At 38.5% G+C, this 20,547-nt stretch overlaps 1 protein-coding gene across 2 annotated transcripts in view; it reads right to left on the bottom strand.

The window, feature by feature from the left end:
• The window catches only part of ATP2C1 (ATPase secretory pathway Ca2+ transporting 1), a 175,734-nt gene that overhangs the window by 66,708 nt on the left and 88,479 nt on the right, over positions 1-20,547 (bottom strand). For both annotated transcript variants that reach the window (XM_004464741.5, XM_058290625.2), the window contains exons 8-10: positions 2,910-3,065; positions 2,078-2,146; positions 1,070-1,145 (exon numbers count right to left, since the gene is read on the bottom strand). In XM_004464741.5, coding sequence (XP_004464798.1) covers positions 1,070-1,145; positions 2,078-2,146; positions 2,910-3,065 — 301 coding nt within the window. The remainder of the gene's footprint in view (positions 1-1,069; positions 1,146-2,077; positions 2,147-2,909; positions 3,066-20,547) is intronic.

Here is a 20,547-nt window from a genome sequence, read left to right as displayed (position 1 = left end):
ACAAACAGAAATAGAGTATCAAAAAAAATTTTAATTAAGTACTACAACAAAGGTTAAAGGTTCTTATAAACATGATGTTGAAAGAGACTTCATCAATACAACAAAGACAGAGACCGTAATCAGAGTCTCTCAACAGAGGGACCTACCAGAATCTCAGCACGAGAGGAAGCTTCAATTATACACCTCTCTTCCATCACCACCAAGTTTATTATACATCCCTCATGAGTGATTTAGAAAATGGGAAAAATATTTGTAACATAAAAGACAAAAGGATTAATATTCTAATTTTATATAAAGACCTCTTACCAAAGTAGACTCAAATCACAGAAGAAGAACCAGAGAGATTGGTAGATCATAAAATGGAATTAAAAGGACCAACACTTATGAAAAAGCATCCAGTTCTTCTAATAATAAACTGTAAAACAATGAGCTTTTTGTTCACTGGTAAAGTTAGTAATGACATGCAAAAGTAGGCAAAGATGCTAGAAGAGAAGCATTTTTACCCTGATGCTCGAAGAGTGTATTCGGCAATATGAAAGAGAAGCCTTAAAAAATATGCCAAAATTTTAAAAATAAAGGGCACACCCTTTGACCCAATAATTTCACTAAGAATTTATCATAAGGAAATGAAAGGTGTTTACATAGATACCTGCAATGAGGAATTATTTACATGGGTAAAAAATTCAAAACAACCTGAATGTTTAAAAGATATCTGACTTTATATATACATTGTGTGGATATATATATATATATATCCACACAATGAATACAACTGTAGCATTTTTCTAGGTGAGCATTTATCTAATGACAAGCTGTTTATAAGTGAAATTTAAAAATTAAGTCCATAAATACCGATACATTTGTTAAAAACTAGAAAAACGAATACTAAAATATTGACAGAAATGCTGTGTTCATGGGAATTATATGTTTTATTTCTTCTTCGTATAAAGCATAATGGCTAGTGTGAGTTTTAGAGGGAAAAAAATTAGAACAGGACTAGAATAACATTTTTTCCCATTCCTACTGAAGTAAAAATATGAGATACAGATACTCACTGCTCTTCTCTTACCTATTATACCAAAGGAGTAAAAAGAAAGTTGTTTTCCTAAGAGGTCCATGCTCTTCTGAAGAGGGGTTTTTGGAGCCTTGACAAATCAGAGAACAGTGTCACCAAAATTAATGTGAAAACACCATTTTAAAATAAGTAAAATGCCAAAGTCTACATAAAAAACTCCAATGCTCAAAAATGTTATAGGTAAAATCATTCAAGATGCCAGGCAAATCAAGGCCAGCTCTGGTTATTAGAGTAAGTAAAATTCCAAGTTTTACCAGGCTCCAGGACGGCGCGAGTGTTGACACATCAAGGTCTTAACCACACGACTACCTGTGAGGTGACCACCACACCGGGGAAACCCGGGCTTGGAGACTTAAGCAATGCTCAAGGCCACAAGCAAGGAAGTCAAAGAGCTCCCAATTTTAAAGAGACTGTTGATGCGAAAAGGCCAACCTCCCTGTTTCTGGTTGAAAATAAACACATGCTCATCCTACCAGCTGCTCCAGGAAATCACACCATCAGGAGTCTCAATACTTGGTTTTCCAATCATTCCCTTCACTGTGCCTAAAACATACTAGTAACCCAAGTCTTTTCCCCTTTTGTCTCACTAATTTACGAGCAAACCACCACCCACCCCTCCTCCCCCTTTTAATTGTCCCTTCACTGCCAAGCTATCTGGAATGATTTTTCACACTGAATCATATATAGAAGTCTTATCAGGTTACTTGAGAAATACTGATGATTTTTTGAGAATAAGACATTTGCTGAATGCAACTACTTTCTTTCCAATGTATCAGAAAGTATTTTAAATAAACAACATACTTAATCAAAAATATCCTTCAGACTATTTTACTTGGTAATCATCTTTTTTCCTTCCATATCTAAACAGAGAATGAGTGATATTTGGAACAACATATTCTCAAAGTGCAAGAAGTAACCCATCAATAATCTCTCTCTTTCTCTGCTTACAATAGAGAATTTCAGATTTGAAACTAATATACCATTAACAAATTAAGTACTCACTTCTTCTGCTTGCATCATTTTAAAAACCTCCCCAAATTCAGAATTTTCTCCTGTTCCAATGACAATACCCTAGGTGAAAAAAGGGAAAATACACTTACATTTACATAAAATTACCTCTCAATTAAAAACAAAAAACCCTTTATTACCTTTCTTCAAGTCTTTACCATAATGGAGATGTCTCACATACACATTCATGGTTCCCTTAGCAAATTTACATTTTTGATGTTACCATAAGATCATCATTATGTACCCTTTTTGACAGAAACCTTGGAAGCAAACATGTCATTAAACTTAATATTGCCTCAATTCTGAGGCCTACTTTTAATCTATTTTAACGCTTCTGAAATCTGAATGTCCTATATTCAATATAGACATTTTAAGGTAGTTTCTTTCCTCTCTAAATGCTAATTTAGAGACAATATATTGGTAGAATATTACAATCAAGGAAATAAACTCGAAGCTGAAGTCTGTCAAGAAGTGAACAATATGTAGCCAGAATACTCATAGGCCAGTAAAGAAAATTTCATTAGCCAATAAGGAACAGACCCAGGAATCACTGTTTCTACCTTTAAAAAGGACTAGATACTGATGACTACATTGCTAAAGGATCCATTACATGGTAAATGGGATAACTATGGACAGATCATACTTCAGGAACACAACTTCTCCTCCAAATTCAAAAACGCCTGTCATGGGTTAGGTACTGCAATTCTGTTGTTTTTTGTTCCTTTTACATATGTATTGAAAAACCACATAAAATAATCAAAAACAGTAAGTGAGAAAATGGTTGAAAACCAAGAAACTCCTTTTTTGAAAAAAGAAAAAAAAATACCTTTGCTTTGCCACATCTGACCAGTGTCCCCATGAAGGCAACGTTGCTTCTTGATGCAAGGTCCCCATTGGCTGCAGCTGGCTGAGGCGCTGTCCCCTTAGAACAAGGAGTGGTCTCTCCTGTCAGGCTGGACTCATCAATAGAAAGATCCACAGCCTTGGAGAAGAGAAAGCATTCCAAAGGATCAAGTTTAAAAATGTTCTGCCCTTCACTCTAACATCTCAACAGCTCATAACCAGGTGGTTACTCTAAAAGAGAAACCCGAGGAAGTCCATTTTTCATTTTAAAAATGAAGTTAAATCAACCAACTCTGAGATGTGCACAGCAGAATGCTGTATCATGAAACTAGATTAGGCCACATTTCAAATACTATTAGGAAAAGGCAACACTAGCTGAGTTTATATCTAGAGAAAACTCAGCTCTGATAAAATCTCATGTCCTAAATTTGTCATGCCCTAAAGTTCTATAAATCTATTTGGGGGATTAAAACAAAACATGACAGAGGAGTTATGTGAATAAAAGCTTAAAGAAGTAATGAGAAAGAAATAATTTCATCATTTGAGATCAATTTTCAAGAAACCAGAGAAAGAAAAGTCTTGGAGGAAAAAAACGGGGATGGGGGGAAGACTAGGCTACTATAAGACAGGCTGGGTCCAAGAAGTAAAAACTATAAAGAAAAGGGGGTACTGAGTAGAAACAATAATTTAACAATCATAAGAGCTGGGAAGAAAATTCTGCACAAAAACAAACAAAACAGATCAAGATTCCTGAATCAAGAACAGAGGAAAGGAAGCTCTCTCCTAGAGGTAAAACAATTACACAAAGAATGTAATCTTAAAAAGCATACTTTATAACCAGGGAAAGAATCAGATGAAGAAGAGCTGAGAAAATATGAACAGTTGAGCACGGGCTACTCTAAAGGTACAGAACACGTGGGACCAAGCATCAAAGAAGAACCTTAACACAAAACTAATCAACAATAACACCCTAGACAAAAGGGATATATGGATCTTCAGTTTTAACTCTTTAAGATAATCATATGCCTAAACATCAGTAAAAAATTACACACCACACTAAGAAACAGGAAAATATGGCTCAGTCAAGGGAACAAATTAAAAGAATTTGGAACAACTAATCAAAGAAGTCCAAACAAATCTAAATCAATGTGAGGAGGGGAAGGAAAATAAAGATATATAGCTAAAGAATATTAAGAGATGGGAAGCGGACTTGGACCAGTGGACAGGGCGTCCGCCTACCACATGGGAGGTCCATGGTTCAAACCCCGGGCTTCCCTGACCTGTGTGGAGCTGGCCCATGCCCAGTGCTGATGCACGCAAGGAGTGCTGTGCCATGCAGGGGTGTCCCCCGCATAGGGGAGCCCCACGTGCAAGGAGTGCACCCTGTAAAGAGAGCCACCCAGCGTGAAAGAAAAGTGCAGCCTGCCCAGGAATGGCGCCACGCACATGGAGAGCTGACGCAGCAAGATGACGCAACAAAAAGAAACACAGATTTCCGTGCTGCTGACAACAACAGAAGCGGACAAAAAGAAGAACACACAGCAAATGGACACAGAGAACAGACAACTGGGATGGCGGGGGGGGGGGGGGGGAAGGGGAGAGAAATAAATAAAAATAAATAAATAAATCTTTTTAAAAAAAGAATATTAAGAGGACAATGTGTGAGCATAAAGAAGAATTTGAAAGCATAAAAGGAAAAAAATTATGGGATTAAAGGCACAACAATGAAAATTTAAAACACACTAAAGGCATAAAACAGCAGATTTGAACAGGCAGAATAAAGAATCAGTGAACAGGACAATCAAAATTATACAGTCTGGGGAACAAATAGAGAAAACAGTGAGCAGTGTCTCACGGATCTGTGTAACAGCAAGAAGCATGCAAACATATGCGACATAGGTGTCCCAGAAGAAGAGAAGGGAAAGCAGAGAGAAAATCTGAGGAAATACTGGCTAAAAATTTTCCAATTCTTAGGAAAAACATAAATGTACATGTCCAGTAAGTATAACATACTCCAAACAGAATAAACCCTAACAGACCTACTCAGAGATACACAGTAATCAGAAAATCAAGTGCCAGAGATAACCACTGGCAAAACTAAGGGAGCAATACATGCCTCTACAATACTAGTTGGAGACTAATCAGCAGACAGGACATCAATAAGGAAACAGAGAACCTGAAAATATTATAAATGAACTACAGCTAACATACATATACAGAACATCACACCCCAAAAGCAGCAAGATACACATTCTTCTCAATTGCTCATGGAACATTCTCCAGGACAGTGCACATGTTGGATCACAAAACAAGTCTCAATAAATTTAAAAAGACTGAAACTAAACAAAGCATCCCCTCTAACCATAATGTGAAAAAGGTAGAAATCAGTAACAGGCAGAAAACTGAAAATTATATGAATATATGGAAGAAAATGTAAGGGAAGTCAGTAAATGCCTTGAGACAAATGAAAACGACAACACAGCATATAAAAACGTATGGGAGGGAAGTGGATGTGACTCAAGCAACTGAGCTCCCATCTACCATATAGGAGGTCCAGGGTTTCATGCTCAGGGCCTCCTAGTGAAGGCAAGCTGACCAGCGTGGCTACTGGTGCACATGGAGTGCTGCCCACGCAGGAGTGCTGCCCTGAGCAGGAGTGCTGGCCCACACAGAGAGCTGGCACAGCAAGATGATGCAACAAAAAGAGAAACAGAGGAAAGACAATAAGAGATGCTACAGACCAGGGAGCTGAGGTGGCGCAAGAGACTGATCGCCTCTCTCCCACTCCAGAAGGTCCCAGGATCAGTTCCTGGAGCCACCTAATGAGAATACAAGCAGACACAGAAGAATACACAGTGAATGGACACCGAGAGCAGACAGCGGGGGGGGGGGGGGGAGTAAATAAATAAATCTTTAAAAAAAAAAAACTTATGGGATACAGCAAAGGCAGGGATGAGAGGGAAATTTATAGCCCTAAACTCTTAGAGTAAAAGAAAGAAAGAACTGAAATCAAAGGTATAACTACACACTATAAGGAAAGAGAAAAGAAAAAGAAAAAAACAAATAGCAAATTAACCCCAGCACAAGCAAAAGGAAAGAAATAACAAAGATTAGAGCAGAAATAAATGAAACTGAGAATTTTAAAAAAGGGAGCATTAACAAAACCAAAATTTGGTTCTACAAAAAGATCAATAAAATTGACAAACCATCAGCTAGTCTGATGAAAGAGAGAAGAAGAAAATAAAATCAGAACTAAGATGGAGGACATGACTAATGACCTCACAGAAATGAAAGGGATTCTATGACAACTATATGCCAACAAGTTAGACAACTAGAAGAAGTGAACAAATTCCTAGAAATACACAAACAACCTACACTGGCTCTATTATTATAGATATAGATCTCAACAGGCCAATTATTAGTAACAAGATTGACTCAGTCATCAAAAACCTCCCAAAAAAGAGAAGCCCAGGACCAGAGGGCTTCACAAGCAAATTCTACCAAAAATTCAAAGAAGAATTAATACCAGTCCTGCGCAACACTTCCAAAAATTGATCAGCAGGGAACACTGTCAAACTAATTCTATAAGACCCACATCATTCTAACATCAAAGCCAAATAAAGTCCAATTTCTCTTATGAATATAGATGAAAAAAATCCTGAACATCATACTGGCAAATCGAATCCAAAAGAACATTAAAAGAATTATACACCATGATCAAGTATCATTTACCCAGGCATGCAAGGATAGTTCAAGGTAAGAAAATTAATGCAATACATATTAACATGAGAGGGAAAAAAACATATGATCCATCTCAAAGGATGCAAAAAAGGATTTCAACAAAATCCAGCATCCTTTCTTAATAAATCACTTACAAAAATAGGAACAGAAGGAAATTTCCTTAACATAATAAAGGGCGTATACAAAAAACCCATAGCCACCATCATACTCAAAAGTGAAACACTGAAAATTTTCCCTCTAAGATCTGGAACAAGACAAGGATACCCACTATTCAACATTGTACTGAAGTTCTAACCAGAGTAGTTAGGCAAGAGAAAGAAATAAGTCATTCAAATAGGAAAGGAAGGAGTAAAACTTTGACTATTGGCAAAAGACATGATCCTATATAGAGAAAGTCCTGAAAAATCTACAACAAAGTTAAAAGAGCTAATAAATAAATTCAGCCAAGAGGAAGGGTACAATATCAACACACAAAAATCGGTAATGTTTCTATACATTGCAGTTCACAGTAATGAGAAATATGAGGACAAAATCAGGAAAAAAAATTCATAACAGCTTTTAAAATGCGTAAAAAATGAAACTCTTTATACAGTGGTTCTCAAACTTTAGGGAAAGTCAACATCACCTGGAGAAAAAATAGTAGTGTTTCTATACACCAGTAATAAAACAATCTCAGGAAGAAATTTTTTTAAAAGTCCATTTACAATAGCAACTAAAAGAATCAAATATCTAGGTACAATCTAACCAAGGATGTAAAGAACTCGTACACAGAAAAATACAAAACACTGCTAAAAGAAATCAAAGACAACCTAAATTGAGAAATGGTGGGGCATTCCATGTTCATAGATTTGACGATTAAATATTGTTAAGATGTCAAATCTTCCCAAAATGATTTACAGATTCAATGCAATCCCAATCAAATTTCCAACAGCCTACTTTGCAGAAATGGAAGAGCAATTACCAAATTTATTTGGAAGAGAAAGGAGTCCCAAATAGCCAAAATCATCTTGAAAAAGAAGAAAAAAGTTGGAGGATCCACACTTCCTTATTTTAGAACTTATTACAAAGCTTGTATGCTCAAAACAGCATGGTAAGGGCATAAGGACAGATATAAAGGCCAATGGAATCTGAGAGTTCAGAAATGGACCTTTATAATTCTAACCAAATAGGCTGCCAAGTCCACTCAATTGGGAAAGAAAAGTCTTCAACAAATGGTGCTGGGAGAACTGGATATTCATATGCAAAAGAATGAAGACCCCAAACTCACACCATATACAAAAAATTAACTCAAAGTGGATCAAAGACCTAAATAAAAGAAACAGAATTATAAAATTCCTAGAAGAAAATGTAGGGAAGCATCTTCAGCACCTTGTGTTAAGCAATGGTTTCTTAAACTTTACACCCAAAGCACAAGCAACAAAACAAAAGAAAAAATAAAAGGGGAAGCGGCTGTGGCTCAATCAGTTGGGCTCCTGTCTACCATATGAGAGGTACTGGATTCACGTCCCAGGGCCTCCTTGTGAAGGCAGGCTCACCTGCACGCTGCAGAGTGCCACCCGGCCCGCAAGCGCCACGGAGCCAACTCAGCAAGGTGATTCAACAAAAAGGGAGACAAGTAAAAACACAGAAGAGCACATAGCAAATGGACACAGAGAGCAAACAACAAGTAAGCACAGAGAATGGACACAGAAAGCAGACAGCAAGCAAGCTGCAAGGAAGGGCGGAACAAAAAAAATAAAAATAAACGGGACCTCCTCAAAACCAAAAACTTTATCACAAAAGTGAAAAGACAACCTACTCAATGGGAGAAAATATTTGGAATCCACATATCCAATAAGGGTTTAATATGCAGAACACAGAAAGAAATTTTACAAGTCAACAACAAAAAAACAACCCAACTACAAACTCAGCAAAATATCTGAATAGACCTTTCTCCAAAGAGGACATGCAAATGGCTAAAAAGCACATGGAAAGATGCTCAATATCACTAGCAGTTAGGAAACTGCAAATCAAAACCACAATGAGATACCATTTAACACTCACCAGAACGGCTATTTAAAAAAAAAAAAAAAAAGTAAATTAGCGGTGTTGGAAAGGATGCAGAGGCTGAATTTATCCCAGGAATGCAAGAGCAGTTCAACATAAGAAAATCAACAAAATATGCCATATTAACAAAATGAAGGAAAATAGCAAATGATCACCTCAAAGGACAGAGTAAAAGCATTTGACAAAATCCTGCACCCTTCATGAAAAAAACACTCAGAAAACTAGGAATAAAAGAGAAATTCTTCAACATGATAAAGGGCAATTATAAAAAAAAATACACCTAATAAAATACTCAAGAGTGAAATACTGAAAGTTTTCCACCTCAAATCAGAAAAAAGACAACGATGGCCGTTCTCAAAACAGTCCAAGAAAGGTTTCAGCCACAATTACCAAGAAAAAGAAATAAAAGGCATCCAAATAGGAAAGAAAGAAGCGATTTTGATTCGCAGATGTCATGATGCTAAATAGAGAAAATACCCAAGAATCCACCAAAAAAATTACTAATAATTAATTCGGCAAAGTTCCAGGGTAAAAATTAAACATTCAAAACCCAGCTGTGGGCCAAAGGTGAAGAGGGATGATTGGAGAGGCAGAGGGATCACTTCTCTTCCAGAAAAAAAATAGCTAGAGGACAGGCGTAGACTGGAGGGCTGCTCTGGTGCTCAGGACACCAGGGGACGGTGACACCACCCAGAAAAGAGTCACCTGAATGTGTCCCCCTTAGCACCTGGGGTCTGAGCTGAGAGGCCTGCCAGGGAGTGTCATCTGCTGGCCAGATCAGAAGCGTGCATAAAAAGGGAAAAATAAAGACAAATATTTTAACTAAAAGACGCAATCAGTTGCCTTTCCTGCAACCCTCTCCAAGACCCTTGGAAAGTGGCCTGCACCCCATCACTGGGTCCTTAGCACGGTCTGAGCAGTTAAACAGGGTCAATCCTCCATATCTAGAACAAGATGAACCAGGAGTCAAAAAACAGTGGTAGCACACACCCACTTAGCAGTAAATCCAAGGGTGAGAGAAAAAATTAAAATTAGAGTAAATTCAGCAGCAGAATGAGATGCCTAGAAATCAGCAAAAAATTACAAACCATACTCAGAAAAAGGAAGAAATGGCTCACACAAAGGAACAAATCAAAGCTCCAGATGAGACACAGGACTTGAAACAACTAATCAATGAAGTTCATACAAATCTCCTAAATCAAATCATGGAGTAAAAGGAAAACATGGCTCAAGAAATTAAAGACATTGGGTGAGAATAAATTAAAATTTAAAATCTTAGAAAAATAACAGCTTATGAGAAAGAAAGACACTATAAGTGAAATTAAAAAAACAATAGAGGCAAAAAAAACCCAAACACAACAGCATATTTGAAATCATAGAAGAAACAGCCAGCAATACACAGGAAAGAACAACTAAAACTGAAAAGAACAGAAAGAAATGAATGGAAAGAACTGAGCAGGTGCTCATGGAGTTGAGTGATAGCACGAAACGCACCAACAGACGTGTTATGGGAGTTTGAGAAGTAGAAGAGAATGGAATAGGGGCAGAAAGAATATCTGAGGAAATAATGGCCAAAAAAATTCCAAATCTCATGCAAGACATGAATAAACATGTCCAGGAAAAGGAGGGTACTCCATTTAAAATAAATCCAAATAGACCTACCCCAAGACACACAAAATCCAAAATGCCAAATGCCAAAGATAAGACAGGTCCAGGAGACTTCTGGGAAGATGGTGGACTAGAAAGACACAGGGCTCTCTAATCTCCCAGAGAAATAGCTAGAGGACAGGCAGAAATAATGTGGAAAAAAATTCTTCCAAGGATTAGGACACCAGGAGAAAGCTGGACACTGCCAAGTGAGAGGGACAAAGCTGAACATGTTCAACAACAAAACTGTGAGTTAAAAAATGGCAGGTGCAACTTCCTTCCCCCTCCCCCACACTAGAAGCACTTCTGAATTCTGAGGCCTCAGGACCTGGGGCTACAAAAGAGGCCTATCAGGAAAGAGGAGAGAGAGGGACACAGCCTAAGGCTGACTCAGCTCGGACTCACAGAATTGGTCTGCCTGTCCCAGGAGCCCTTCCAGGCCAGGTGGGGCTGCACCATTGTTTGCCTTGGCCTTAACCTCCCTCCTCCCTGTCTACTGGCCCAACTGGCTGTTGAAGATGCAGAGGGAAGTGGAATTGTTTCCCACCAGGGAAAAGGGAGGGGGCTGCCAGCAAAGGCTGGAGAACTGCCCCTGAATAAGTTTCAATTATGAGGCTCTCAGCCTCCAGGAAGGATCCTCTATCACACTGATGAGGCACTAAACTGAAAGGACTGCCAAGGAGCACCATCTGCAGGTAGACCAAGGAAGTACATGTGATGAAATTAAAATTAAATAGGTAAGAGAGGAAAGCAGACTTGGCCCAATGGATAGGGCGTCACCTACCACATGGGAGGTCCGCAGTTCAAACCCTGGGCCTCCTTGACCCATGTGCAGCTGGCCCATGTGCAGTGCTGATGCGCACAAGGAGTGCCCTGCCATGCAGGGGTGTCCCCCGCGTAGGGGAACCCCACGTGCGAGTGCGCCCCGTAAGGAGAGCCGCCCAGCATTAAAGAAAGTGCAGCCTGCCCAGGAATGGCATCGCACACACATAGAGCTGACACAGTAAGATGACGCAACAACAACAACAAAAGAAACACAGATTCCAGGTGCCGCTGATAAGGATAGAAGAGGTCACAGAAGAACACACAGCAAATGGACACAGAGAACAGACAACTGGGAGGGGGAGAGGGAGGAAGGCGAAAGAAATAAAAAATGAATAAATCTTTAAAAAAAAAAAAAAACCGTAAGAGAAACTTTTTCCAGACATACAGCCTGCTTCATGAAGACCCTAGGAAGCGAGTCTGAAACCCACTACTAGGTTCAGGGCCCAGTTCTGTCCAACTAACAGGAACAATCCTAAAAAATTGGGACATGGTGAAATAAGAATCAAAGAACAGCAGTCCAACAGGCTCCTGTCACTAAATCCCTACAAAAGACAAAGAAACTGAGCATCAAGGAAAAGTCACCATCCAGATCAGATGCCTGGACATCAGCAAAAAATTGCAAGCCATACTAAGAAAATGGAAGAAATGACCCAAGGAAAAGAATATATCACACCTGCAGTAGACACACAGGATTTGAGACAACTGATCAAGATGCATGCAAATTTCCAAAATCAAACTAAGTTGTAAGACAATGGCTAAAAAGATAAAGGACATCAAGAAGACACTGAGCGAGTACGAACAAGAATTTGAAAACCTGAATAGAAAATGTGAAAAGAGCTCATAGGTATGAAAGACATGATAGGCAAGCTCAAAAATGCACAAGAGGCATACAAGAGCAGACTCAAAATGATAGAAGAAAGAATTAGTGATGCAGAAGACAGAAGAGCTGAAATTGAAGAGAGAAAATGGAAAAAATTGGGCAAGGGCTCAGGGAATTGAAAGATAACATGAACCACAACAACCTACGTGTCATGGGAGTTCCAGATGGAGACGAGAAAGGACCAGGGGCAGAATGAGTATCTGAGGAAATCATAGCTGAAAACTTCCCAACTCTCATGGAACTTACATGTCCAAGAAATGCAATGAACCTCAATCAGAATAATTCTGAACAGACCTAATCCAACATAAATACTCAGAATGTCACACGTCACAGATACAGAGAAAATTCTGAGAGCAGCAAACCATTAAATGCAGGGGACTCCTAGTAAGACTTAGTGCGGACTTCTCATCAGAAACCATGGAAACCGTACCAAGACAGTAGTATGATAGAACACAAAAAGAAAATGCGCCAGCCGAGAATTCTTTACTCAGCAAAATTGTCCTGCAAATATGACAGTGAGTTTAAAACATCCACAAACTGAAACTAAGAAAGTCTGTAAAGCAGAATCCACTGGGAAGCAAATTTGGTTCAACTGATAAGAGCGTCCACCTACCACATAGGAGGTCCAGGGTTCAAACCCATGGCCTCCTGACCCCATGTGGTGAGTTGGCCCACACACAGTGCTGATGGACGCAAGGAATGCCATGCCATGCCGGGGTGTCCCCCGTGTAGGGGAGCCCCTGCAAGGAGAGCCACCCCACACGAAAAAAGCACAGCCTGCCCAGGAGAGGCACTGCACACACGGAGAACTGACACAGCAAGACGGCACAACAAAAAAGAGAAGTGTCTCAGTGCTGCTAAGAGTCAGAAAGAAAAAGACAGGAGAGAGGGGCTTGGAAGAGAATATAGAAGAAAAATAAATGAGCTGGACCTGACTGATACATACAGAATGCTGTGCCCCAACCCAGTGGGTTATACATTCTTCTCAAGTGTTCATGGATCTTTCTCCAAGCCAGACCACATGTTAGATCACAATGCAAGTCTCAAATGAATATAAAAACACTGAAATCATACGAAGCACATTCTCAGCTTATAATGGAATGAAACCGCAAATCAATAATAGACAGGAAAGACTTAAATTCACACAAATGTGTGGAGACGAACAACACACTCCTAAAATCAGTGGGTTGAAGTAGACATTGTAAGCAAACTTAGTAAATAACTAGGAATCAATTTAACTAAAGTAGTACAGGACTTACATGCAGAAAACTAAAAAAAAAAAAATGCTAGAAGAAATTTTAAAAAGACCTAATCAAATGAAAAGACATACTGTGTTCATGGACTAGAAGACTAAATATTGTGAAATGTCAATCCTACTAAAACTGATTTACAGATTCAATGTATTACAAATCAAAATTCCAGCACCCCTTCTTTTTCTTCTTTTTATGTTACATTGAAAATACAGGGGATTCCCACATACCCTTCCCTTCCCCTTCTACACATTTCCCCATTAACAACATCTTTCATTAGTGCGGTACATTTGTTACTATTGATGAACACATGTTGAAGCGCTGCTACTAAGGATGGTCTATAGTTTACATTATGGTTTACACTTTATACCACACAATTTGATAGGTGTTGACAAAATGTATAATGCCCTGGATCCATCATGGCAATATCACAGATTCCTTTTTTATTTTTTATTGCCTTTTACTTTTAAAGAAGCTTTAGATTACATAAATGTTACATTGAAAATACAGGGGATTCCCATATACCTCCCCACACACACACTTTCCTCATTAACAACATCTTTCATTAGTGTAGTATATTTGTTACGATTGATGAACACATATTGAAGACTGCTACTAAGCATGGTCTATAGTTTACGTTATGGTTTACACTTTGCACCACTCAGTTTTAAGGTTTTGACAATATGTATAATGGCCTCTAGCCATGATTGCAATGTCATACACAACAATTCCAATGTCCCCAAAATGCACCATGTTACACCTATTCTTCCCTCTCCCTCACCTCAGAACCTCTGGTGACCACTGCCTTTATATCAATGTTACAAGTTCTTCCATTACTAGAATAATAAGTCTATGCTTTAGTCCATAGGTGCATTTCCATCTTAGGTTTATTCATTCCTCAATCTTGAGGACTTTGGGATGGTGAGGACCACTCTACTTCAATTTCTTGATAAAACACTTCAAAAGATAAGTATAGAAGGAAAGTTCCTCAACATAATAAAGAGCATATATGAAAATCCCACAGCTGACATCATACTCAATGGGGAGAGATTGAAAGCTTTCCCTCTAAGATCCAGATAAGACAAGAATACCCACTGTCACCAGTTATTCAACACTGTGCTATTAGTTCTAGCTACAGTAACTGGGCAAGAAAAAGGTATCCAAAATTGGTAATGAGGAAGTAAAACCCACTATTCACAAATGACACGATACCATATTTAGAAAATCCTGAAATATCTACAACTATACCTATGAGAGCTAAGGTTTTCAGCAAAGTGGTCAAGTATAAGATCAACATGCAAAAATCAGTAGCATTTCTATACACTAGTAATAAGCAAGCTGAGGAGGAAATCAAGGGAAAAAATCCATTTATAATAGCAATAAAAAGACTGAAATATCTAGGAATTAATTTAACCAGAAATGCAAAGGATCTATATTTGGAAAACTACAAAATACTGCTAAAAGAAACCAGATAATACCTAAACAAACAAGACATTCTGCTTTCATGGATTGGAAGACTAAACATTATCAAGATGCCGACTGTACCCAAATTGATTTACATATTCAACGTAATACCATCAAAATTCCAACAGCTTACTTTACAGAAAGAGAAAAGTCAATTACCAAATTTATCACAATTGCCAAAAGATGGAAATAACCTAGATGCCCCTCAACTGACAAATAGATAAACAACCTGCAGTATATACAGATGATGGAAGACTATTCAACTGTAAGACAAAATGAAGTAATGTACCTGGAGGACATTATGTTGAGTGAAGCAAGACAGGTACGCAAGGACAAATATTGTAGGATTTCACTATTATAAACTAAACATAATGGAGTTAATGGCTAGAATACAAGTCACCAGAGACTAAAATGTGGTTAAAGAATGGAAAGATGAGATTTCATCGGTGCATAATTGGTAAAAACCTGTTTAGAAATGTTTGAAAATGAACAGAAATGGTGAAAGCACATCATAGAATTTGTAATTAGTGCTAACATATGGGCATGATAGTGGTTTGGGTTTTGTTTTTGTTTTTGTTTTTGTTTTAAGTAATGAGCACGCTCTAATATTGATTAAATTAAGGATTGTGCAATTCGGTGATTATACCAAATGCCAGTGATTGAACATTTTGGATAAGTTATATGGTTTATGAGCAAAAAAATTATAGGATGTGTTGGGGGGAGAAATACATCAAATATAAGATACAGACTATAGTTAGTAGTAATACTTTAACAATGCTCTATCATAATTTGTTACAAATGTTTCACAACAATGCAAGGTATTGGTAGTGAGGTGTTATATGCGAGTCCTTTATGATGATATGTACACTGTAAGTTGACAACTTTTACTATATATTTATTGTTTAGTTATGTTCATGTATGAATGATATACTTCAATAAATTGTTTAAAAAAAAAAACCCAGTTGTGTTTCTATATACTAAAGAAACGAGCAATCGAAAAAGGAAATTAAGAAAACATCTATTTACAATAGCATCCAAAAGAATTAAATAGCTAAGAATAAAGTTAACCGAGGAGACAAAAATATTTGACCACTGAAAATGACAAAAAATTGCTGAAAGAAACTAAATACCTATATAAATGGAAAAACATTCCATGTACATGTAATGGATGACTTAATATTGGTTAAGTTGGTAACACCACCCAAAGTAATCTACAGATGCAATGCCAGAAATGGAAAACATAAACCTAAAATTCAAATGGAATTTGCAAGGGGCCCTGAATAGACAAAATAATCTTGAAAAAGAAGAAAAGATTGGGTGATTCATACTTCCTGATTTCAATGCTTATTACGAAGCTATAGTAATCAAAAGTTTGTTATCATTATTATTGATATTTAGATAAAAGAAGTATTTTGAATCATAAGTATCCAAACATTTCTACTACTAAAAACTCCTGAAATGATGGCAATAACCACTTATGTTGTTCAGACATGTTAATTCAGTAGCTCTATCTCATCCTGTTATAAAAACCAACTGCACTGCAGACAGCTAAAAGCTGTCTTAGTTTAGTTCAAACCTGATGATCAGAAAGCCAAGGTCAGGGGTTTGGACTTCCTTGCAGGTCAAACTGTTGTGCCCCCAAAACATTTGGCTTTCTGACCTGCGACTGCAGCTCCAAAATAAAAGTAGATATGATCCAGCCCACTCAGTGTGACTTGAATATCTATCTCAGACATAGGCTTAATGAAAGGCAAATACATTTCCATATGCAAGTCAACTTCTCTCAATTTAGACCAGGGCTACAACTGGAAACCCTCTGGCTAGTATAGAGAATTCGTTGATGAAAAATACTGAAGCCAGTCACCAAAGACCACATACTGCATAATTCTGTTCATATAAAATGTTCTGTAAAAAGGAAGTAAATTAACGGCTGCCTAAGGCTGGGCGTGGGGAAGAGTTTTGGGGATGACTGCTAATGGGTACAGGGTTTCTTTCTGAGGTGAAGCAAACCTGAGGTTTTAAAATTAAGACTGTGGTTTTAGCAGGATACAGATTCTGAATTCCTGAAAGACCATCTTCCCCTTTCTACTGAACACACCCACAAGCACCAGTATTTGAGTCGTTAGCAATAGCAATGGACTATCTGAAAAGAAAATGGAAGGAGTTAAAAAAAAAAAAAAGAGTATGGTAGTGTGACATTGGCCTTAGGAAAGATGTATAGACCAATGAAATAGAATTCAGAGTCCAGAAATAAACCCATACATCTATGGCCACTGATTTTCAACACAGGTGCCAAGACCAATATTCAATGGGGAAAGAGAAGTCTTTTCAACAAGTGGTGCTGGGACAAATGGCATCCACGGGCAAACGAATGAAAGTGGACCCTCACACCACAAAAAAAAAATTAACTCAACATGGGTCAACAACTCAAATTAAAGAGCTGTAAAACTATATAACTCTTCAAAGAAAATGTATAGCAAATCTTTATTAACCTTTGATGTAGCAACAGAATCGTGGAACATAACACCAAAAATACAAGCAACATAAGAAAAATCTATCGTACTTGATCAAAATTAAAAGCATTTATATATCAAAGGGAAACATCAAGAAAGTAAAAAGACAACCAACTGAATGGAATAAAGTATTTGCAAATCATATATCTCGTAAGGGTCTAGTAACCAGGATACATAAGGAATTCTTATAAGTTCATCACAAATACAAATGCATTTTGTGGTTGAGTAGTGGACGACCTGCCTAATTCATAAACGAAGAATCTCTTGCAATGCCTGATGGTGGGGAATCCACAGGGCGGCACAGCCATGTCCAGGGCTCTCCACCTCACAGCTTTCCTAGTTTGATTTCCAGAGGGCACTGGCCCAGACACCCCAGATGGGAGCTTTCTCAGGAGAACCTAAGAGTCAGGGTTGGAAGTCACTGTTTAGAACCGTAGATGTGGAGAACCAGGGGAACAGCCAACCCCGATAACATCCATCAGCTGCTCTGGGATTCCTTTCCTGTGGGTGGCAGTGCGTGAAGCAGCAGTGCTTTGTTTGTAGATGCTACATTTTTTAAAAACGTGGCTCAGTAGTTGATCACCTACTTTCCATATACGAGGTCCAAGGTTCAATCCCCAGTGCCTCCTTAAAAAATAAAAAAATTTTTAAAATAAAAATTCTGGAGTAAAAACTGTACTTACACAACATGCAATTATACAAGGATAAAACAGGTAGAAAGTGAGCAGAGGAGACGGTACTCAGGATGGGCCCCAGCGGTGGCTGTGGCAAGATCAGGATGTCGCCTGCAGGAATGATTCTGTTTCCGGAAAGGACCTCCACCTGGCTGGAGGGCCATGGCACTCCCTCCAGCTCACAAGCAGCTGGGCCTTCTGGCCAGTTCACCGTAGGCTGCGCAGATCTCCAACTGGGCCCTCCTTCGGCAAGTCCAAGGTTTTTTGGCACGTATAACAGTCCTCAGCCTTCTGCTCCGGCTGCTCTGAGGCACCCAGGGACTCAGCTTCCTCCTCCGGCCTCTTCCTCAGGATATGGATCTTGGCATTCGGGGATGCTGCCTGCTCCCGAATCAGCCTTTTTCAGGGGCTTGGCCACCGTGACCATTAAGACAACTAAGGAACTTGAGAACCCACAGAAGACTGCAGTAACGGGTTGGTGAGGATAGGGACAAAAAGGAACCTCATACATTGCTGGTGGAAATGTAAAATGATGTAGCTGCTATGAAAAACAGTCTGGTAGTTCCTCCAGAAGTCACACCCAGAATTACCACGAGTTGGCAATTCCATTCATAAATCATGTCCACATAAAAATCTGCACACAAATGCTCATAGCAGCATTATTTATAAGAGCCAGAGTGGAAATAACCCAAATGTACATCAACTGATGAACAGCTAAATAAAATGGGGCATATACCCATACAACAGACTATTATTCAATAATAAAAAGGAATGATACATGCTGCAACATGGATAAAGCTTGAAAATATTATGGTAATTGAAAGAAACCAGTCACAAAAGACTACATATATATGATTCTGTTTACATGAAATATCTGGAATAGGCAAAAGTAAAGATAAAGTTAATTGGTGTCTGTAACAGTTTGACATTATTTTTGAATCCTAAAAAAGAGAAAAGACATGTTTGTAAACTGACCTGTTCCTCTGGGTGTGATACCCTTTGAACTGTATTAAATTCAATGGTTTTAAGTTTACTTGATAAAACCAATTTAAGGCTTTTGATTCAACAAGGTCAGTAAGGCGTGACTCAGGTTAAATCCCCACCCCTTGGTGGGCCTATATAAATGGACATTCACTCAAGACGACACATGGAAGAGGAGAGAACTCTTCAGAGCCCTGTAACTTAAGCTTCTACCCCAATAAACAGCCTTCATAAAGGCCAACAGATTCCTGGGTACTTTGCATCAGCATCCCTTGGGCTGTCAGGTGCTGAAAGTAGAAAGGAAGAGTGAATGCTAAAGGGTAAGGTTTTCTTTTAGGAGTTATAAACACATTCTACAATTATTTTGTGGTGATGGTTCCACAACTCTGAGTACTGAAAACCAAAGAATGGTACACCTGAATGACAAGAATTATATGGTATAAAAATTGTACCTCAAAAAAGCTGTTAATCTTTCATAATTTGTAGCAAATGTTTCACAACAATGCAAGGTGCTGGAGATGGGTGATATATGGGAGCCATGTCATGATGATGTGCATGCTTGTTTTGTAAGTTTACAATTTTTACTATACATTGTTTATGTATATTCATGTATGAACAGTATCTTTCAATAAAATATGTATTTTAAAGCTGTTAATTTTTTTTTAAGTTTTCAGATGTGGTGCACAGACCAGCACTTCTGGCATGGTCTAAGAGCTAGTTAAGAATGCAGTCTCAGGCCCCACCCCAAACAGGTCATTCAGAACCAGATGGTTCTAGTGCTTTCCAAGGGTTGGGATGCCGTGCCTAGGGCAACTCCATCTCACAGAGTAAGTGACTTGCCTAAACTCACATGGCTAATTCATCTCTTTTCATGAGCAGCACACATTTCACTCTTCGAATCACAGTTCTTTGCCAGTTGTTGTATCTCAGGAGAGGGCAAAAACTGTTTCTTTTTTACTTCTTAGCCCTGAAACCTACAGGCTATGTGGTACTCAAAAATGTACTGAAAATTGGCTACATGGCTTCATACCACTGATTGACTATATTTTGCCTGAATTAATTTCATTAACAACGTAAGCTAAATTTAAAATATCACTACATGCTTATATTACATCAAATATTTGAAAAGATCACTTTTTGAAAAACATAGCAAACCAAACCAGATTTGCAAGCTGGGTTTTGCCAGAATACGAAGTTTCTCACTTTGTAAATGGAAAATGTACTTTGTAATACAGGAAGTCAAAGGCTGACACAGAAAGATGGCTCTGCGGACGGAGGAAGCTTCCTCTAGTGGTTCTTAAAAGACTGCACAAGAACATGAACCTCACACATGGGACCTACGGCCGAGAGAGGCTGCAGTGGAGAAGAACATCTCTGTACCCTGAGGGTGGGAAAGGGCCATCGGAATCTGTGCCTGCTCTGTCATGGCCACTATACTTTCCCTTAGAACTGGGGAACAAGAAGGAACAAGCACTGAGAATATCAAAAACTACTCCCTGAGCCAAACTACTACCCTGTAGGGAAGCAAGTTCTCTATGTTACACCAACTGGCTTTTTCTGAGTGGCCCCAGGAGACCTTGATAATGAAGCTAACCTTTCC

The sequence above is a fragment of the Dasypus novemcinctus genome, chromosome 31 (assembly GCF_030445035.2).
Source record: "Dasypus novemcinctus isolate mDasNov1 chromosome 31, mDasNov1.1.hap2, whole genome shotgun sequence".
In the NCBI taxonomy this organism is placed as follows: Eukaryota; Metazoa; Chordata; class Mammalia; order Cingulata; family Dasypodidae; genus Dasypus; species Dasypus novemcinctus.
The sequence above is the reverse complement of the archived record's forward strand: the minus strand, read 5'-3'. Positions and strand labels throughout refer to the sequence as shown.